Consider the following 21,523-nt stretch of genomic DNA (forward strand, 5'->3'; position numbering starts at 1 on the left):
ATACAATCAAAGTTATCTAACTCAAACCTCTCAAATGGTATCACTTATGTTATACTGACAAAAAATTACAATTAAGGAAAATTTTTGGTTTATTGCCCGACATTTTAAATTTTTATTTCGAAGATATCGCTTTTACCGATATTGCTATTGTTATGACCTCCTCTAAAAACCCCTACTTACAATCTTGGTTCAATGATGTCAGACAATGTGAATACTTCGCCCGTGTTGTCTTTTCCTACCATAACCTAATGAATCTGACTTAACAACTCTTTGAAATTGTTTACAGCTGCACTTGATTTTTCTGATAATGTATGAACGTTCAAATTGTCCACAAAATAACAATTACTTATGTATGTCACCATTAAGGCAGATAAAAGGTAAGAAAAAGTATTGAATCGGCTGGGAATCGAACCCAGATCCAAACATGTCCGAATACATACGAAAAGTTGAAGTTAATTCATTTTTACAATGTACATTATTTGATAAAGTAAATTGGTCAAATGTAGACCACATGCGTAATTAGTATTAATAAAACAAGGGTGGCTAAATCAAACATAAACTTTTAAGGAATCATTTATTGTAAAATTAGATACAAAACTATGCTTTGGTAACAATTATTTTCAACAGTAATGTACATAGTGCCTTTAAAAATACTCATCGTTACCCTCTATCTAATATAGTAAATAACAATAAGCAACAATGTCAACATTAACAACATTTGTTTTTTTATTATCGTTCTTTATAAAATTCAATGGTTTACTTATATTAAAAATATCTACTTTACCTAAATCTAGTTTTGTTTATTATTAATTCAAGTACTTACTCAGAAATGGCACGAAATTTTCGTAGGTTTTAACACCTTAATTAAGAAGTGAGTGATGCTTGATTTATACTTACTTATGTAAATAACTGATAAAATTCCCTGATTTTTTTAAATAATAAATTTGTTGTCTCTTCTATTGTAAAATAAATGGAATTAGGGTTCAGTTATTCGACAGTGACCATTTAACTCTTCTAAAACAAAAAATTGGTATTAATAAAAAAAAAGTGGTTACGACTTAAAAACAAATTTTCTAAAATGGCTCATACTATATGTATAACATTCAAAATATATGTTGCCGGCCAAATAATTTCAGTAATATTTAATTTATTTCTTTTTAATATTGTATACCTCTAAATAGAGCGCCGTACGGGTGCGAAATGAGGACGGTGGGCGAGGCAGAAAAGAAAAGGTTAGAAACGTTCGAAATGTGGTATTACAGGAGAATGATGAGGATACTGTGGATAGAGAAGGTTAAAAATGAAGAGGTATTAGAAAGAATAGGAGAACAGAGGATTCTATGGAAGTCAATAAGAAATAGGAGAGATAGGTTGGTAGGACACCTTCCCAGGCATGAAGGGTTACTTAGGAACATGACAAGCAGAAACAGGAGCTAAGAACAGTAAAGGTAGACCTAGATTGGATTGTAGTTCAGAAATAGTTAAGGATGTGGGACGTTCTAGTTTTAAGGAAATACGAAGATTAGCTCTGGATAGGAAAAAGTGGAGGTACATGTCCAACTAGTCTTAGGACTGACGATCATATAGTGATGACCTCTTAAACGCTTTGGTTATGGTTAGTTTAGGTTGTTTTAGTTTGTTTTACCTGATTTCTGAATATATTAGTTTATTAGCCACCGTAAAAGTAGCTTATTTAGTTTGGCCGGCAAGAGATTTAGGTAAAACAAGTTAATTGGTGTAGGATAGACAACACTAGATTATCCTGAAATCTGAACCCAGAACAAATCAATTTATATTAGGCAAAACGGGTTTAACCTGAATCAGGTTTTGCAAGTAACAGATTTATATTAAATCGATTTGGAGTCCTTCAAACTGGTTCATCCTACCGCTCTTCAGATAAACCAGTTCGGTATAGGTAAAACTAGTTTATCCTGAAATGGGGTTTGACCGGTAACATAGATATATGCCAAATGGGAACGATTTTTATGCAAAGTCACAAAAGGTGGTCTGGGTGCGATCCGATGTGAGATTATCTAGTTTTAGGGAAATGCGATGATTAGCTCAGGATAGGAAAGAATAGCGTTGCGTGTCGAACAAGTCTTAGGACTGACGACCTTAGGATGATTATGATGATGATACTCCATTTATCATTATTTTTATTAATATTGTATTATTGCTATATATTCATGTACTTTTCTTATCATATATTTTATATTAACGTTCCTAGCATAAACGAATAATATTACTCAAAAGATGTTTGGATTTTGCATTAATAAATAGTAAAATTTATAAATCGCAAAATTCGCAGCATTTGTCTTTTTTTAGATTTTTGGTTCTCTTCAAGAAATGGTTGGACCTATTTTACTGAAAACCTAATCAGTTTTTAGTTGTATGATTATTATTGGTCGAATGCACGTTGACATTAGTTTTTGTTCTCGAGATAATTGAGACGAAAAATAATTCCAAACGCACACAGAAATCTACTTAAAAACTGTAACATTCCACTCTACGGACTTTGAGACTTGGAGATAGGTCAAAATTTGAGATTTGCAAAATCGGATCCATTACCATATCTTCCTACTGGAAAGTCAATAAAGAACCAAATAAGTGAACATACACATGTAAAACTTTGTCGCTTCAGCCAGTCATTTTGTCTGATAATATTTTTGCTCATTCCAATACGAAATTTTCATTATTGAACTATCATCATCATACATTTCCCTACAACTACAACAACCCGCACCTTTAATTATATGTGAACATTAATATAATCGAGGTCTACCTCTACTCCTTTTAACTCCTGTTTCTGCATCCTTGTCTGTATCCCTTCGTAATATTTATTTGTCTACGTTGCTGTTCAAGCTCAAACTATGTATCATTCTTTCATCTCTGTATCTAATACCTACATTTTTAAGTATATTTTACATCTTGGCCCGAAATAACATAGCCAAAAGGTTTTTCTAAATCGACTTCCTTTTTCTATCGTTTTCGCTATTGTTACCCGTAAAACTAGAATGGACTCCCGCGTTCCCCTATTTCTACTAAACCGTAATTGGTCTTCCCCTAACAGTTCTTCCGCCCTTTTTCCCATCCTTTTCGGTACGATTCTAGTTAAGATTTTTGACGCATGGGAAGTAAAGTTATTAAACAATGAACCTGCATAAAACACTTTTAGAATTCGTTACTTTGAGTTGGATTTTGTAATATTAAATTTTAAAAGCAGTCCGATTTCTATATATAGAACGGTTGCCAAAAGAAAGCGAATGGACGTTTTGTTTTATCAATGGCTGTATGGAAGTAGTTGCGGGTAATTTTAATAATAGGAAATAAAAGTGCAACACTTGAAAAGAATGGTTTATTTTTGCCTTTTTTACCTTGTACATCAACTTTTAACAATTAAACTAGTTAAACATTCATATGATTTTAACTCAAGTACAAAATCATTGGTCGGTTTATTATAATTTTTGAAACCAATGCAAAAATTTCGCCATATCCTATGCATAAAAATGCGAAATATTGCTGTGCTGGTAATGAAAATAAATACATTCATTTTATGGATTATATTCAGAGCATATTAGAAAAAAAAAACAGAAGAATGTAGATTACCAGTTATGTACCTATTTAAAAATTAATGCTGCAATAAATAATATACAGTGTGTCTCACATAAATTGTGGTGACGAATTCTTATGAAGATCGAGTATGTGATCTGCAAATGACAAAATAGTTTTGAATTTTGAAAATTCACCAAATAGTCCTTGCTTTGAAAGAATTATTTTTAATTGCGAAAAAATTATTAAATCTTTGATTTTAATTTATGTGTTTATTTCCGGTTTTGCCAGTCATGCTTCCCAGAAGTTGGGTTATCAGCTGACCCATATTTTAAAAAACGCTGTGATTAGCTTTAAAATTCAATTTGATTAAAAATTTATATTAAACAGAAACAGTTATCAATTCGCAAATTAAAAAGATATGCTGTAAAAGTTTGTACACAATCGTTACAAAATACGTCAATTAATATCTTATCATTACAATGTAATGAAAATACAAACAAAAAAAGAGTTTTTGAGTAAGATACACTGTATAAGTACAGTCTTCTTTTGTTGATGTACAAAACGTATAAAAGACAAAATAACCATATACGCAATATATTATGTATATATATAAAGTAAACATTAGTATAAAAAAAGTATAGCAAAAATAGAGGCATGAAGAAGAATTTTTAAAGGATAATGCGTTTAATCTCAAAATTAATGTTTTGTCCACGTTCTATTTATAGATGACGTCCACATATGGCGTTTTAAATACCAAAAGTATTCCTGTAGAGAAAAATATCACAAAATTTGAGCAAAAATAGTTAATCTCCTTCAATATCACAGATGCCTTTAAAAGTGTCATGATAAATCACATTACTAAATGGAAAACAAGATTATCGGCTTAAATAAACAGTTCTTAAATCTCTTACTTACTTAGTCTTAGTTAAATTACAGCGAAATATAGTTCATGGCCAGGGGTGGGGAACTTTTTTACCATTATAGACCACCTTTAAATTAGGCAGTAATATATGATGTGAAATTATTGAAATTTTTGTATAGTTTTACCAATTGGAGAACGAATCTGTACCACTGCGATTCATAATTATTTACGTAATTCCATTAAATCCATCAAATTGTCAACATCTCTACCATTAAATATTAATTAAATAAGCTAGAGGTTTTGTTAAGCCGCACAGGAAACTCACGGAGGCCGCCATTCCCCACCGCTGGTTTATGCCTTTGAAATGCATCATAAACAAAACATGATGCAATTAACAGACACTTTCCAAAAAGCTCAAAATATCGAATAACTATAACATTTTCTGTTATAACCGTCCGCACAAGGTATACAAATCGCCGTGTGCTGTATATCGCTCGAGATCAGCCTACCTTTGCTATTGATGAGATTTTTCGCTTCGATCAGGTTCTTCTCAAATCGTTGCAAAGGTTCTTGAGTTAGATCTTCTTCGACTTTCGGCGCATCAACGTATCGTATTAAGAACAACCCAATCGATCCTATAATGCCAGGTACGCCAGCCAAAACGAAAGCGAGAATGTACGATTTGGTATTATCGAAGAAGACTCCTGCTATATACGGTCCAATCATTAAAGGAATAGAACAGAATCCTAGAAGACATCCAATGGCTTGAGCGCCACTTTTAGGCCCGCAAATGTCGATAGCGATCGAACCCAAAAGGGAAATGAAGCACCCATCGAAAAATCCCATACACAAAGCAACCGCCAACAGGCTTCCATACGATTGTATTGTAGCTGGGAACAACATGGTCAACACGCCCATGCTGAAAATGGAAAGTTGTTGCAAGAATATCCTGTCGACCTTTTTATGGTCACCGATGTAGCCGAAAATCAAACGGCCCAACAGCGAAGTGATACTGAGGCAGACAATTACAAACTGACCGTCTGAACCCGGGGGATAATATTTTTCAACGAACTTATCTACGTGAACGTAAGGAACAAAATAACCGATTAGAGAGAATGGCACGAATGTGATCCACACTAAGTATTTTTTATTCTTCCAAATTGAAACGTCGAGGACTTTCTTCCATTCGGATTTTGTTTTTTTGGGTTTTTTGTTCAGGGGTTTGAAGAGGAATGAACACGGCAAGATTATTGCGCTCAGCGCTGCAAGGACTCTTAGTGTCCACGGGAGATCATAGTTGACCAGCAACCAACGAAGAAGATGTGGCATGAACATTGTGAATACCGAACTACCTGCCGAGACGATTCCATTTGCGAGACCCACGCGCTTATCGAAATAATGTCCGAGAATTGCTAACGATGGGGTGTAAGTTAGAGCACCCCCAAGGCCGTACATTATACCGTAAGTCAGGTACAGAACGTCTACATTGTAAGCGAAAAACGAAGAAAGGAGCATGCCTCCTGACGACAGAGCCCCACCTATGAATGTCGTTCTCCTAATTCCGATACAGTCGGTGAGCATTCCCGAAATTGGGGATACTATGAATGTAGTTCCCATTGCAAGCGATCCCACCAGAGCTGGAACAAATAGAAAATGTGTAATAGTCTAGTATGAACATTCTAAATACAATAATTTTATTAGTTAGCTTAACCTAATTCAAAATTCAACTTGGTACTGAGTCAAATTTCGTCGTTTAGTTCATTTGTTTTAAATATTTGAAGCTTCCAATCTTAAAAACGGATATTTTAATTTTGAAAGGTACAATCTTTTGAGATGTAGCTTTAAAAGGTTGGATAAATAAATATTTCCGTTATCCGGACATGTTTTAAATTTTTACTATGGGAAAGGAGGATTTTCAGTATTTTTTTCTAAATTCGACGGTGCATCTTGCAAAACCACCAAAAGAAAGTCCATTTGCCGTCAGCTTTTAATACAATTTAAAATCCTAACAATGAAATAGAAAATTTACGTTTTCAGATAAATGCTACAAAGTCATAACGGGAGGATTGTACTATTATTACCGAGTGTGAATGCCTGACGTTTTTTGAACTCAAAATTTACTAATTGTAAGTGACTTCTTTACTACACACGTATATAATTATATGTGTGTAGAATGTACAGTCAAACTTTCCTAACTCGAATCCCCTAAATGCAACTAATTATGTACGAGTTAGATAAAATTCGAGTTAAAGAAAATCCTGCCTTACTGTCAAACACGAAAACATCACTTCCATGTATAGTACTGTCGTTAAGGCCACCGCTAAGAATGAGAAACAGTAAACAGTCAATAACCTTTCAAAATTAAAAGATGTAAAATTTCGATTCGAGAAATTGAAATTAAACGTTTTGAAATAAATAAATGTTAGAACTTAGAAAACATTTAGAGTAATGGCTGCTCGACTCCATTCAAATTTTAAAAAATTTACTAACTTTTTCATTACATCGATTTTATTGATCATTACACATTACAATTTTAGAAGGAAAATGGAGAATATTGTTCGATGAACCGTAATTTTTATCAATACCAGGCTTGAAATCTCTTATTACACAAAAACAAGACCTCCTACTGTTGTTAACATAATGAAAACAAAACAAAAACAGACATAATATTCATATCACTTCCTGTCTATAGATAGTCATTGTTACAACCTTGCAAGTAGATATGTATGTACATACTTAACATGATAATTGTTTACTATTGTGCATGTTTTTCATTTATTTAAGGAAATATAACGTACACATGGACGTAGCCAGCTTTTTTTTCGCATAGGCCAAGGATTACTGTAGAATTTAGGTTCCATATAACTCAAAACGTCTTAAATTCCGTAATGATAACAATATAAAATCACAAGTATATCATCATCATTATCACAAGGTCGTCAGTCCTAAGACTGGTTGGACACGTACCTCCACTCTTTCCTGTCCTGAGCTAAACTTCGCATTTTCCTAAAACTAGAACTCCCCTCCTAACTCCTGTTTCTGCCTGTAATATGTCTCTGAATAGACCATGCCTGAGAAGGTGTCCTATCAACCAATCTCGCCTATTTTTTATTGACTTTGAGTCCTCTGTTCTCCTATTCTTTCTCATACCTCTTCATTTCTAACCTTCTCTACCCACGTTATCCTCATCATTTGCCTATAACACCACATTTCGAAGGCTTCTAACCTTATCTTTTCCGCCGCGCCCACTGTCCGTGTTTCGCATCCGTACAACGCCGCGCTCCAAACATACACCTTTAACAACCTTTTTCGAATTTCTAAATTAACCGTTTGCGAGCACAGAAGTGACTTCTTTTTATTAAAGGCGACACGACCCTGCGCTATCCTCTGCTTTATATCCCTACTACTCCTTCCGTCCTGACTTATCTGACTTCCTAGATATCTAAAATCAGCCACTTCTTCTAACTTTTCGTCTCCTATCTTTACACAAGTATATAATACCATACAATTCAAAACGCTTTGTAACAGTATTATATTAAACATCTAAGAAGGAAAAGTAAATAATATCTGACCGCATGTTAATTTCCTCCCCTATTTATCATCATCTTACGGCCAGGAAAATTGAGAAAAACATCGGAAAATCTCTCGTTTTGCACAAAGTAAGAGATATTTTCTATCATTATCTGTCAACACTAAAGAAAAACGTGTTGTGTTATGTGAAGTTGAATGCTCATGATTTTACATTTTACGTTGTATGGGATTCAAATAATATTCGGGATGAACCAGCACATTGTCATTTCAATGCATTAGTTTTAGCCTATTCTCGGGTTTACATATTTCGTCGTTGTTTTATTGGCCTTAAAGTTAGTAGTAGTCATGTGGATCTATTATCTCCCGAACACTTGCAACAGAAGGAATTTGAAACAAGAACAACGCGTTGATACAAAACAAAAGCCGATGCATGTGATCTATTATTACATTAAATGACGTCAGACCAATTCAGTGTTGATAAATCCTCTTAAAATGTACAGATTATACAAAAGCAGATATACANATGGGGTAAAATATACTAAACAAGACTTGTTGATTATCTTTTGTTTGCTGTTTGTGTCAGAGGGCAAACTTATGATTAGTTATAAACACATCGGCTGTAATTATTCAACTCTCACCAAATGTAAAAATAACACAATAAAAAATTAATGCTGGTGGTTGGCGTGAAAAGTATAGTTCAAAACAAACGCCTTTGTTGCAACGAAAAATATCTAGATAAAAAATTTGATGCATCGTTTGGCAGCAGAAACAGTAATGAACAACGTAATTAATAATTCATCGTTGCGCGCATCTTTTACTAGAAAGTGAATGCATCTGAGAGTCAATGTTCGGTTTTTTGTTTAATTACTTATTATTGTTCAAATAAATGAATCAATTTGATATGAGAACATCGATCTTTTGCTTTAAAGAACTTGCAAGTGTGACTTCTTTAACATTTCTTGAAGACAGGTGAATAAAAGAAAATTTGGTTTGTTTAATGAAAACAAAAACAAATCGGTACTTTTTGAAAAAATAAAACTTCATTTTTATATATAGGTATTCACAAACTTGTGACTTAGGAGTAACAGTTTAAATGAAAGTAGGTATAGATAGAAACATTAACCAATGAAAATTTGTTTTCCTTTTCTTAATAATTAAATCTTTGCGGCTAGTTTATCTTGACAAGGCGATATGAAAGCTAATTTTTAACATTGGATTTAGATAACTGTAATGCTGATGTAGAACATCATAAATTTTAATTGAGAATAACTTCTTTGTTTCATGCCAGTTAGAAAATCAAAGATTTTATTTGTGTCTTCCAACCAAAAATCAGGTAGAAAAACAGTTTATTTCAATAAACTATAAAAATAAAACTTAAATTTAAATAAAACTAGTAATATCGGGAAACTACCGTGTTTAGTTTACATTAATCGAAAATTCATGGAAAGATAATTAAAAGACGAAATCGAAACAAACAAGAATGTCAAAAGGACAATTTTGCTGTTATCAACCGATTAGTATAAAAAATCAGAAAAATAGCCACTAAGTTTCACTCCTGCATTGGCATTACTTTTTCCCTGCAACATGTACAGTAAATGTGGGTCTCACTGTATATATTGCAACTGTACATTCATAAACAATTTGAAAATAAGTTTTAGTGTTACTTTACGAGCACTCGTGAAATATTTAGTTGCGTGTGGTACCTACACATTTAGTATCATCGAGCTGGTGCAATATCATAAGTTGGCCAGGATAGTAATATGTATTTTTACTACAAATCCTTCAAATATACATATGTGGGATATGTATAAGAATGTATCACGTCGTCTAATCGTAAAAGTAGTGTTGTAGTATCAGGTAGTAGAGTAACGTAAATAACTTTAGCCTTTATTTCAATGTACTAAATTTAAAAGCCAAGACGCCACTTAGGCGGGAACCTTTTTGCCAAAACCATCACGTTCAACTTATTCAAAAGATGCAGAACTACATAACATTCGAAGAATGTTTCTATCTCACGCTTTCGCTTTCGATTATAAGGAAGTTTATGGGATTTATTTGACTTTTGTGTTTTTTTTATTGTTTTACTTAAATTGTTAAAGCGTCCGTAAGATATCATTTTTTTTTTATGAAATTATTTTTAAAAATTTAAATATAAATATGTTTTTATAATTTACAGTGTGGAAAAATCGATTCATATGATCGAATTTTGTTTAATTTTTTTTTGTGTTATCTTCATGTGTACTACGAGGAGGTTGGTATCGTATTTAACACAACTTGTACCCTAAAAGGGGCCCATTTAAATAAACGTTTCTGTGTAGATATACCTGTGAGTGTCCCTACTTATTTTTGTTGCCATTTGAAACTTTCACAAAATCGATCTTCCTGGAATCACAAGGACCATTAGTCCGTTAGTATTTATTCCAGTCTTCCTTGTGGTAGGTAACTAAGTTAGCAAAGTTGTTAAATCTAGGATGATCTATTTTGCAAAGCATTTAAATAACAACAGAAATAAGCAGGCCTTGTATTTCTACAAAAGGAAAATAATTAAAAAATTCATAAATATGGATCGCAAACCTTAAAAGATGTCATATAAGTATCACTTTCTTATAAAAAATTAAACGAAAATCAATACGAACATTTTTAAAAGCAAGCATTTGTAGTAAAAAAAAAACTAATCTTTTAAAGCGATTAAAACGCTTTAAGATTACGACATAAAAATTTACGTGTACCTAGTCATGTTTAAAAAAAAACAGATTAAATGAACACCATAATGTGTTCAATTCGATGTGGAATACGTCGTACATACATTTTGATTAGTCTTGCCGAAACAGAACTAATTTTTATAATTACTTTCAATATTCCTTCACAGAATAATGCTGTAAGGATTTTATGTATTATGGTAAATATATATGATTTTTTATTAAATAAATGTTATGTATAAATGTCCAATAGTTTCATTCTCTTATTGTCTTTAAAAAAATGTTCTTATATAATTAGACACTGACTTCTGACTTCATATTTGAACAGATAATAAAACGTCATTTTATTCTAGAATAAGTTTTTGTAGATTTTTATTTGTTTTGAAATTGTTGTGGTCCGGAAAATCCATGTATCTATGTATGGGGTAAAATATACTAAACAAGACTTGTTGATTATCTTTTGTTTGCTGTTTGTGTCAGAGGGCAAACTTATGATTAGTTATAAACACATCGGCTGTAATTATTCAACTCTCACCAAATGTAAAAATAACACAATAAAAAATTAATGCTGGTGGTTGGCGTGAAAAGTATAGTTCAAAACAAACGCCTTTGTTGCAACGAAAAATATCTAGATAAAAAATTTGATGCATCGTTTGGCAGCAGAAACAGTAATGAACAACGTAATTAATAATTCATCGTTGCGCGCATCTTTTACTAGAAAGTGAATGCATCTGAGAGTCAATGTTCGGTTTTTTGTTTAATTACTTATTATTGTTCAAATAAATGAATCAATTTGATATGAGAACATCGATCTTTTGCTTTAAAGAACTTGCAAGTGTGACTTCTTTAACATTTCTTGAAGACAGGTGAATAAAAGAAAATTTGGTTTGTTTAATGAAAACAAAAACAAATCGGTACTTTTTGAAAAAATAAAACTTCATTTTTATATATAGGTATTCACAAACTTGTGACTTAGGAGTAACAGTTTAAATGAAAGTAGGTATAGATAGAAACATTAACCAATGAAAATTTGTTTTCCTTTTCTTAATAATTAAATCTTTGCGGCTAGTTTATCTTGACAAGGCGATATGAAAGCTAATTTTTAACATTGGATTTAGATAACTGTAATGCTGATGTAGAACATCATAAATTTTAATTGAGAATAACTTCTTTGTTTCATGCCAGTTAGAAAATCAAAGATTTTATTTTAAATCTGACTTTAATAATATCTTAAAATAATTAAAACGAGACTGATAAATTTTTGAATACTAGTAATAAAACTACACTCCACATAATCTTATTTTGCTTAGATACTATTCTTTTTATTTTAGTTTGGTAGCATTTTTATCTTCCTTTATTAAAATAATTCAAAACAAATCTTAAAGTAATTAAATATTTTTTTCTCTTACCTGCTTTGCTAGCGGCTGCGGTATCATTTTGTGATATTTCCAAGTAATTTGATATTTTTGTTTGAAACACTGAATAAGAATTAATTACTCCAAAGAGAACGCCACTACTAAAAAAAGAAGCTAACATAATAAGCCAAGCTCTTGGACCCCCATCGGGTGCGGTGCGCTCTCGACCCTTTTCATCGTCCGTGATAACGTTGCAATTCAGAGCAATTTCCTTTCCCTTTTCGTTTTCCATCTTAACCTAACAAGGCACTGCGGAAAAACAATGTGGCGTTTCAATTCACGATGCACGCGGTAAAGTGTGCTACGACGGCGACAAAGGCAAATCAGAATAATTATCGTCGACTATCATCGCGATGGCTACGATTTGCACTGCTGTCTTTAGTTTTCTAACACAGCTAGCCATGCTCGGCTTGCTTTCAAACGCGTTCAATAACCATGCATATCAAAAGTAGACAATTTTACCAGACTGCTGGAGTAGTAACAACGATAATATCGTGAAAGATCTAAATTTGTACACTAGAATTTTACTGAAATGCACCAGCGATTGGAAGACAAGTTAAGCTTCTGCTATAAGAATCACAAATCTCACTAGTTGCTGAACATCAAGTCAATAATTCAACTTACTTTGTTGGTAGATCTATGCATGTTTTAATAAACAGTTCAACTACGCCACGCCTCATGATATGCGTTATCAATCTTATCAACGCTACCTAATGGCCTTGCTGAAATCGGAAAGTAGGTATCCTGTTCTATTTTTCACTAAATCATCCACGCATTCGTAGTTTTTTACTCTTTTCAGTGTTTAAAATTTATGCTAAATTTGATTCTAATTCTTACAAATATTGGCGCGATAAATACATAAAACAATGTGAAATTCACTGGTTATTCAAACAGCTCCTGCTTATGAAACGCGGCTATCGAACCTTCTATTCCCTCTTCTAATGATACAACAAGACATGGGGTTAACCAGGCGATATTATTTGGCGCAGGGGTTGCGTTAAGCGTTGAATTGATTACCACCGTTAGGCTAACGATTACTTTATATTTCCCTTTATAAAATTGTATATTTAAATATAAAGCTGGTGCAATTCTTTATATTTTATTTTTACTTCGAATTTTCGAGCATTAAGAGCCTATAACTGTGAGGCTATTAACACTGTTGGTACAAACAAAGAACTGACCAAAAATAAATTTTAAAAAATCAATACATATGCTAGTTGAACTTTAAATTTAAATAGTTAACATAATAAAGCAGCATTTTAATTCACAGCAACAATAAGGCATTCTATGTATCATGCATAATATGTTAAGCTTAAATGTAATTTAATTAACAGAAAAAATATTTTCACTGAACAAATTTGTATGAAATCCAATCAACCATTAGCAAACTCATGACGAGAATACTATGCCAATGACCAATGATGCTATTTTCAAGGTTACTATGACAAGATTAAATAATAGCGTTAGTACTATGTAAATTTTTATTAACTATTGGATAAGTCAATGTGCAATACTTATAGTTAATGTATATAGGGAAAACATTATATTTAAAACATTAATGAAATCAATTATTAAATCCGAAACTGGTAGATAGTGCGTAATAGAATTGTGTTACTTCGAATACAATAATAAAATTAAAGGAAGTACAAAAGAAATAAAAAATATTTTTGAATTATTGAAATGAAGTTATTATGGTTGCCTAAACAACTTGAGTTTGAATTTACTAGTCGACGTTGCCAAAAGCAACCAAAATAACGTTAATAATGAAGCCGCAGTAAGCAGTTTTGTTTAAAATTAATGGTATAAATGTAAAATGACAATAAACTATGATAGCATATTTTATGTTTAGATATGATCTCGTAATATATTGAAATTAAGTTTGTCTAAAACGTAAACATTATTCAAATCGTATACAATTTATAATACAGACATTATGATATGACCCTGATGCAAAATTTTGACGTTTCTAAATTTATAAGGTTATGTTTCTATTGTTATGTTATTTAACAGCTGTGGACAAAACATATTGTTGTTATTTAATTTTCATATATTAATTAATTATTAGGTTGACTGTTCAATTCTGAAGGTTTTTGTGTAATACTGAATAATGGCAGATTGGGAAGAAATTAAACGTTTGGCGGCTGATTTTCAGAAAGTTCAGTTGAGTACTTCTTCACAAAGGTATTTATTATTAGTGCAAGAAGATTCTTATAAGTAATAACATATAAACCACTTGGGATTTTTAGATTATCAGAAAGAAACTGTATAGAAATAGTGTCGTGGTTAATAAGGAGTAAAAAGATAGATCTTATATTTACAACTGATGGAAAAGAATACTTGACTTCTTCTCAATTAATACAAGATATTAAGTCAGAACTATATGTTAATGGTGGTAGAGTTAATTTAGTAGAGCTAGCTAAATCAATAGGAGTTGATTTAAGTCATATCACAGCTTATGTGCCTGATGTAATTAAAAGTCAAAGAAATGTACATTCTGTACTTGGACAGTTGATCGATGGATCCTATATTTTAAAAATAGCAGGAGAAATTAATGAAAAGCTTCAACAGTTGGGTCAAATAAATGTATCTGATCTGACAATACAATATGATCTTCCATCAGACTTTTTGCAAAGTCAAGTTTTGGGAAAACATCTTGGAAAAATTATTCATGGAAAACAGGATAAAAATGACCCTAAAGTTTATTTTACTGAATCATTTATTGCAAGGAGTGTTGCTAAAATTAGAGGAGCTCTAAATGGCCTTACTCAACCTACTTCTGTTTCTGCCATATTAAATCAAATTGATATACATGAAAAATTATTTTTTACATTATTTGAGCAAAGTTGTCCAATGGGTTTTCTGACAAATAAGTTACCAGGAGCTCAGTACATACCCAATATATATTCTAAAAGCCAGGTATCATTTCTGACTTATTTAATATTTTATAAAATTTAAACAAAATAACACTTTCATTTAAAATTCAAATAGTAAACTTTATTAGTTGTGAATACTGTTCTTATATTTCAGAATGAATGGGTCAGCAATTTTTATAAACAAAACGGTTACTTGGAATATGATGCGTTAACAAGGCTTGGCATATCTGATTACAAAACCTATTTGAAAAATAAGATTTCTCATGAGGAAGTAATTTATTTGAAGACATGCGTGGTTTCAAAAAATATTTTGGAGCGTATAGAAGCTGACATAGACGAATGTATTTCAAGCAAGTCATACTTAGATATTCAAAATAATCTTCCTTCAGTATTTTCTGAAAAAGATATTGAAATGATACTCGATTCAGTCTTAACATCTCATAAGCAAAAACAAGTGCTAGTAATGGATGAATTTATTGTAAGCAAGGCATTTGTTGATTCTCTTATAGAATTATGTCAAAAGCTTCTCAAAGAAAAAGCAAAACATTTTGTAGATTCAGAAAAGTATATAGCATATAAAACAGATATTTTATTGTCTGCAAGTAAACAACAAAAAGCAAAATTTGAGGTAGAAGATATTAAAGCTGACAGTAAACGAGAAGAACGACGGAAAAAAGCATCAGGGGGTAAATCCGGAGGTGGAACGCAAGGTCGTGAAACTAAAACTAAGTCCACAAAGAAATTTAGTCGTTCTTCCAAGCTTTCATACGATTCTGACGAACCAGAAGATAAGAAAAAACCAGAAATTGTTAATTATAACGAAATACAAAAAATTGTTCAACGAAGACTCGAGGAAGAAGGTCTAGAAAACCTAATTGATCCTTTAGTCTCTTATATGTTACCTATTGTTAATGAAAAAGCTTATGAGATTGCAGAAAACATTTATACAGCTTTGGTTGCTGACAGAAATGTCCATAAACGCAAATCGCACAACGAAGTTCAAGAAAAAATTAATGTCTTAGTAAATGATATTCGTCTTTTTGAAAAGGGTCTTAAATTATTTCCCACAGATGCTCAAAATAACCTTACGAAATATCTTCTTAAATCCCACTGCACAGAGGTGATCAACGAAGTTTTGGCTTATGTTGCAGCTGAACATAATTTAAACATGTTAAACGTTTCTACACACGAACAAAGAGTCAAATTCGTTAGCGAACTTCCTAGTGATTATAAGTCTTCCCTAACGAACCTTTTGAAAACTGTAACGGGACAAAGTGTAGAAGATTTTTTGAACAATTTAGATGAAGTACTAGGGTCTTGCAGCATGATTTTGAAGAAAGTTGACAAAAAGAAAGATAGAATTTTAGTTTTGAATCATAAACATGCGTTGGAAGAAGCACTGGAGACTTGTGAAGATCCTGCAGAAGTTTTACTTCTAGCAGTGCAACTTATTTTCGTAGGAGCTTCACAAAATATGTTGCATGCTAGCGGAAGACACGTTTCTGCAGTTTTGCAGTTCCTCAAGCAACATTTAACTCCCGAGCAGAGCAAAGAGCTAAGTGCTTACTGTGGTTAGTGGAAAAAATTAACTATCAGTTATTGTTGGCTAAATTTAATGTATTTTTACAGATTTAGTAACATTGGTACTCAACAAAAGTTCAGAAACTGAAACAGTTCTTGAACAGCTAAGAAATAAGATGACCACGATAAAGGCTATTGCATTGGGATACAAAAAGACAAGTGAAAAGTAGATTATAAATAAAGTGCAACATCTTAAGGATAATTCGGTTTTGTAAGTAAATAAGTGCTAATTTATGAAGTGTAATGCACAGAATCTTTTGTTGATTTGTTACATAAATAATTTAATAAAGGCAAAAGGAAATACAAATACCACAAAAATATTTTTTGTTTTTCTAATTGTAGAATATACTCTTTGGTATGTAAGGAAGGTGAAGATTGACTAGTCTTTGGACTGATGGCTATATTATATTAATCCACAAACATTAAAATTTAAATTATAAATACAGTTTAAACAAGATCGACTTAATTCATATTAAAATAGTTTTTAAAAGGAAATATTTAATAAGTCGTTTTGTTTCTACAACAAAGTAATAGTTAAATATAAATGCATTTAATCCTATAGTAAGATACGTTTGATTCATAGGACAATTTTACTTTTTCTTAGTTCTTTAATATGCTATTGACTAAACAGTAGAAGAATCCTGCACATAATAAGAGGGTTTCATTTGTCTTTTGTCTTTCAATTGTCAATTTAGCAGATATCAGTATGGTCTGGATCTATTATTATACTGAGAATAACCCCCTTTTCTGGGTCCAGAACTCCAATTATCAGGTGGTGTGATTGCAATGTCCATATAGTCGCCAATTGATGATCTTGCTTGAGCAAGGGTTTTTAAATCATCAGGACCTTTCTGACCAGATGTAGTACTACCAATTTCTCTCATTCTATATATTGGTGCACGCATATCTGGATAAATAAGGGCAAAACTAAATTTTGTACCTTTACGTCTAGCTTCTGGGTTTACTTCTTTAACTAAAAGGGCCAGTTCATTCAAGGTAGCATCTTTCCAAGTGTAGATTTGTAGTTCATTGGTTGGCACATTTCCTTTGTTGTAATCAGTGATTTTGTGATGATAACCAGTTGTAGATAAGAAAACACGTAGAAGAAACGGACACACCTGAAAAACTACATTTTCAGGACCACAATAGGTTAATAACAACCTTTTTCTTACCCTCTGCCTATCGACTGCGTCTTCTTTCTTTTCTTCTATTACTACGTCAACTGCGGCCATTCTATTTAATTTGTAATTGCTAAAAAAACTATATAAAACACTATTGCTCAAGTAATTCACTTAATAAAGTTAACTTGATCGTTACTTTTATGTTAACGAATAAACTCAATTCGGCGAACTTCACTAAAAATGAGGTTATGATAAGATACACAAACATACACGAGATTGTGGTTAAAGACACAGCCAAGACACAACATACCGTCACCGTCATCTTATTTATAAAATACTGAGGAGATACCGAATTGTAAAAGTTAATGTTACATACTTGATGTTCCATTTCTTAATGCAGCAATACAAGCTTTTTATATATTTCAAAGATACAGCAAATGCTGTTGGAAAATTTTATTGGAGATAATATTTACATAAGATACATTTATACAAAGAAACACACTACAATATTAAAGAGTAATGTTTTTGCTACTAGTATCACAACTATATTTTTTTCTGCAGGAATTAAAATGTAGATTTTTGTTAGAACATTAAGAATGTTAAGACAGATAACAATAAACACGAATAATTATTTTTAAATCGTATTTCCCGAAACGTTCATCTCNGTTCTCGACGGCTGTAGGTTCTGTACCATTTCCCTTATCATTTTCGTTTAAGAAATTGCGTATTATAATTGTGAAAATTTTAACATGGGATCTCAGTATTTTTGTACACAAAAACATTTTTGGGTTTAATTGGTATATTTTCACATAAGAACAGGTAATTATATATAATTTAACAATAGATACAGTGATTCTTATTTACGAAGAGAAAACAACAAAAAATTATGAATAATCCTTCATATTTTTTGTTGCTTCCTTAAAATAGTAGATCATTTAGCGTTACCCGGGATGCACCACGTGGAGGCGATCTACATTACACCCCAATTAGTTACCATATTGTATGGTTGAAAATTAAAGTAAGTAAATAATTGTCCAACGTTCGAACACACAAACATTAGCAAATATTGATGTTGATACCGTTATGAGAGACCTAAATACATAATCAAATAATCCTCGCTACATAGATAATCATGTGTGTTGGCACTTCGTAAAGTTGGCTAACAGGGAAAGCTTACTTTTGTGCCTTTTATTGTACAATATCAATATTCTCATAAATTCAAACACACTACAATATTAAAGAGTAATGTTTTTGCTACTAGTATCACAACTATATTTTTTTCTGCAGGAATTAAAATGTAGATTTTTGTTAGAACATTAAGAATGTTAAGACAGATAACAATAAACACGAATAATTATTTTTAAATCGTATTTCCCGAAACGTTCATCTCGTGAATACAACAATAACTTTTATAAGTATTAAGCATTTCAAAAAATATATGTGCCTACATATAAAAATACATATTCTGTTACTTTTTACAATACGTACACTTATCGCAAAACAACGCATTGTACAATAAAACAGAATACAAAAAAAAAGATGAAAATGTCATGTTATTGGAATTACTAAATAGTAAAATTCGTTATTTATTGCGGAACCAAATATCGTTTTGATTTGCACAATAAAAATTTTCCAAAATTATATCATAAAAGAGCACCAGTTGCATTTTATGATATGCCTGTATTAATTTGAAAATATATAGGTACGTGCAATATTAATCGTTTTATGAAATGCCTAGACATTTTATAAAACACACAACTTGTCTATGAAGATAACAAAAAAAAAAAGAAATATCACAGTAACAAAAAACTACACATTCAAAGTTCATAAAAAGGTAGTTCATAAAAAAATCGACGTGGAAATCACAACTCATTTGTTATGAGAATAATAACAATAATTAATTAGAACAATGCTTTTTATTTTCGTAATTATTTCGATAATTAGGTGCAGGTAGATTGATTATTAAGTATCATGTGAAAAGTGAAGACACCAAATAGTGCATTTAAATGAAATAGTCGAATGTTATTAACGAGAATGAAAGCAGACATTATTTATCGTTAATAACATTGAATTTACGTCCAATTCCATTTTTCCGTACCTTTCTTGTATTGCTGGGATTCCCCGCATTTGAGCAAAATCTATATTTTATGTTCGGTGTTAAAATTAAAAGTAAAGGGTATCGTTTTGAACTACCTATGATGTGAAAATTAAAAAAAAATTTCTGTATGTACACATTTACTAATTTTGTTGAAATTAATAAATACCTATTTACATGAATTTTGGTTTTGTTCATTGCTTAATTTTAGTTGATTTTCAGGCATCCCCAGTTAATCTGCTATTTTCTTCGTATGAAATGTTTTTTTTATAAATACAATTCTTTGGGGAAAAACAGAATTGGGCTGTAATTTTAAAAATTTCAAAAATAATTTTGAAAAGACTAACATTAAAAAATAACTCAAAAAATAAATTTAGTATAATGAAAACTAAGTAGTATTTTCCATAAACAACTTTTAAATGATATGTAGTAAATTAAACACCCTGCAGAAATAAAGATCCAACTTATTCAAATAATATGCATCACTATTTCCTAAACACAGTTAGCTGTTTTGGGGACAACTGGTATGGATAATTTTCATTTTGGGGTTGATGGCAGAAGATTCTGGTGGTGCTAATGCTGTATGAACAATTATGCCAGGTTGGCCTGGACTAGGGGGATGTAATTCATGGGAGGAACCCGGATTTAAATTTGCTAAAGCAGCAATGAGGTCATGGTTTATAATGGGTTCACCTTCAGGTCTGGGTTCCCAATCTAATGGAGGTGAAGCAGGAGGTGAAATAAGATATTGTTTGAAAGGGGCAGGTGGCTGAAGAGTACAATTTTTAACAGGGGTAACTGGCTGAGCAAAATAACAAGTTATAACAGAATCATTAATTTTATATTGATGCAGTTGAATACGGGCATTTGTGGCAGCGACAGGAGTCTTAAAATTAACTCGTAGTCTTCTAAAACTAGGCAACCATTGAAAAGTAACTTCTTCATCAAATTTACGAAACAAATCTTCAAGTTCCTTCTTTTTATCTAAATAAATTAAACAAAAAACTAGACGGAAAGATTTAAGGGCAGTTTAAAAGAAACCAATTTATGTCACGATTGATTTTTAACAGAAATAAAAGGCGTCTTACCTTGGCACTTAAAGACACTGCTGTGAATATTTGTAACTATTAAGGAGGAAGGTAAATCACCAAATTCATCACTGGAATCTTCTTTAGAGGAATCGTAATCGGTTTCCGGAAGAAGGTTTGGGTGAACATTCGGTAAACCATCCTGATCGTTAATTATAATGTTTTCATCGTTTAAATCGTCGTTGCATTCAGCCATTTATGCTGAATTACTGATTTGTTTTAAGGAATATTTCGCTTTTCGGTTTTTGTGATAATTTGTTAATTTTTTTGCTTTGAAGTTTATAAATGTCAAAGAATCACCACAATTCATTTGACAGGAGATGTTCATAGAAAAGGGTGATGTCAAAGGTCATATTCTATGATATGGCAGACAAACAAAAATAGTTTCACTGTTAATTTCATAGAACTGTAGTTTATTTAAACTATTTATTTTTTTATCGTATAATTTTATATGGAAAAAAATACTAAAATACGAGTTATACCTATTTTATTTTATTTTACTGTATATTGGGTAGAAAGGTCATTACACAGCTATTGAACATCAATCTATGTTTAGTTAGGCACTCCGGAGAACACTGCTGTTTATTTAGTTGCCTGGTCATATTCGAAAATTGTAGACTTTGCAGATTAATAACTGGGATATATGAATTCATAATATTGTAAATAATAAACAAAATTGTTTGAATAAGAAAATAAATCTCATAAA

General features: G+C 31.5%; 4 protein-coding genes across 5 annotated transcripts; 1 reads left to right on the forward strand and 3 right to left on the reverse strand.

The window, feature by feature from the left end:
- Nucleotides 1-933: 933 nt before the first annotated feature.
- Nucleotides 934-12,680, reverse strand: LOC108739577 (monocarboxylate transporter 10). The gene is made up of 3 exons (XM_018473548.2): nucleotides 12,054-12,680; nucleotides 4,924-6,051; nucleotides 934-1,014 (listed from the first exon to the last, which is right to left on the reverse strand). The coding sequence occupies exons 1-3, from the start codon at nucleotides 12,289-12,291 to the stop codon at nucleotides 977-979; spliced, it is 1,404 nt and encodes a 467-aa protein (XP_018329050.1). The 5' UTR covers nucleotides 12,292-12,680; the 3' UTR covers nucleotides 934-976.
- A 32-nt stretch (nucleotides 12,681-12,712) lies between these two features.
- LOC108739576 (E3 UFM1-protein ligase 1 homolog) lies at nucleotides 12,713-16,816 on the forward strand. The gene is made up of 5 exons (XM_018473547.1): nucleotides 12,713-12,794; nucleotides 14,125-14,240; nucleotides 14,306-14,975; nucleotides 15,087-16,503; nucleotides 16,562-16,816. The coding sequence occupies exons 2-5, from the start codon at nucleotides 14,167-14,169 to the stop codon at nucleotides 16,681-16,683; spliced, it is 2,283 nt and encodes a 760-aa protein (XP_018329049.1). The 5' UTR covers nucleotides 12,713-12,794; nucleotides 14,125-14,166; the 3' UTR covers nucleotides 16,684-16,816.
- Nucleotides 16,817-16,902: 86 nt separating this feature from the next.
- On the reverse strand, nucleotides 16,903-17,904 carry LOC108739578 (histone deacetylase complex subunit SAP18). The gene is made up of 2 exons (XM_018473549.2): nucleotides 17,686-17,904; nucleotides 16,903-17,631 (listed from the first exon to the last, which is right to left on the reverse strand). Exons 1-2 carry the CDS (start codon nucleotides 17,743-17,745, stop codon nucleotides 17,215-17,217), a joined length of 477 nt encoding a protein of 158 aa, XP_018329051.1. The 5' UTR covers nucleotides 17,746-17,904; the 3' UTR covers nucleotides 16,903-17,214.
- A 1,627-nt stretch (nucleotides 17,905-19,531) lies between these two features.
- On the reverse strand, nucleotides 19,532-21,154 carry LOC108739586 (protein sarah). Of its 2 annotated transcripts, none has more exons than XM_018473565.1 (2): nucleotides 20,818-21,154; nucleotides 19,532-20,734 (listed from the first exon to the last, which is right to left on the reverse strand). In XM_018473565.1, the coding sequence occupies exons 1-2, from the start codon at nucleotides 21,011-21,013 to the stop codon at nucleotides 20,232-20,234; spliced, it is 699 nt and encodes a 232-aa protein (XP_018329067.1). In that variant the 5' UTR covers nucleotides 21,014-21,154; the 3' UTR covers nucleotides 19,532-20,231. The 2 variants fall into 2 exon arrangements, with proteins under 2 accessions (XP_018329067.1, XP_018329068.1); XM_018473566.1 differs by having other exon boundaries at nucleotides 19,532-20,713; nucleotides 20,818-21,152.
- Between the last annotated feature and the right edge of the window lie 369 nt (nucleotides 21,155-21,523).

Source organism: Agrilus planipennis, unplaced genomic scaffold, assembly GCF_000699045.2.
Source record: "Agrilus planipennis isolate EAB-ADULT unplaced genomic scaffold, Apla_2.0 scaffold173, whole genome shotgun sequence".
Lineage (NCBI taxonomy): Eukaryota > Metazoa > Arthropoda > Insecta > Coleoptera > Buprestidae > Agrilus > Agrilus planipennis.

What these genes read in the sequence shown, in the direction of transcription:
- LOC108739577 (XM_018473548.2), bottom strand. Translation starts at nt 12,291, where the DNA reads ATGGAAAACGAAAAGGGAAAGGAAATTGCTCTGAATTGCAACGTTATC. An exon ending in CGCAGCCGCTAGCAAAGCAG is followed by an intron (nt 6,052 to 12,053) that starts GTAAGAGAAAAA and finishes TATTTGTTCCAG; the next exon opens with CTCTGGTGGGATCGCTTGCA. An exon ending in AAATCTCATCAATAGCAAAG is followed by an intron (nt 1,015 to 4,923) that starts GTAGGCTGATCT and finishes TTTTTGTTTTAG; the next exon opens with AAGAGTTAAATGGTCACTGT.
- LOC108739576 (XM_018473547.1), top strand. Translation starts at nt 14,167, where the DNA reads ATGGCAGATTGGGAAGAAATTAAACGTTTGGCGGCTGATTTTCAGAAA. An exon ending in TTGAGTACTTCTTCACAAAG is followed by an intron (nt 14,241 to 14,305) that starts GTATTTATTATT and finishes TGGGATTTTTAG; the next exon opens with ATTATCAGAAAGAAACTGTA. An exon ending in ATATATATTCTAAAAGCCAG is followed by an intron (nt 14,976 to 15,086) that starts GTATCATTTCTG and finishes CTTATATTTCAG; the next exon opens with AATGAATGGGTCAGCAATTT.
- LOC108739578 (XM_018473549.2), bottom strand. Translation starts at nt 17,745, where the DNA reads ATGGCCGCAGTTGACGTAGTAATAGAAGAAAAGAAAGAAGACGCAGTC. An exon ending in ACGCAGTCGATAGGCAGAGG is followed by an intron (nt 17,632 to 17,685) that starts GTAAGAAAAAGG and finishes GTAGTTTTTCAG; the next exon opens with GTGTGTCCGTTTCTTCTACG.
- LOC108739586 (XM_018473565.1), bottom strand. Translation starts at nt 21,013, where the DNA reads ATGGCTGAATGCAACGACGATTTAAACGATGAAAACATTATAATTAAC. An exon ending in CAGTGTCTTTAAGTGCCAAG is followed by an intron (nt 20,735 to 20,817) that starts GTAAGACGCCTT and finishes CTTTCCGTCTAG; the next exon opens with TTTTTTGTTTAATTTATTTA.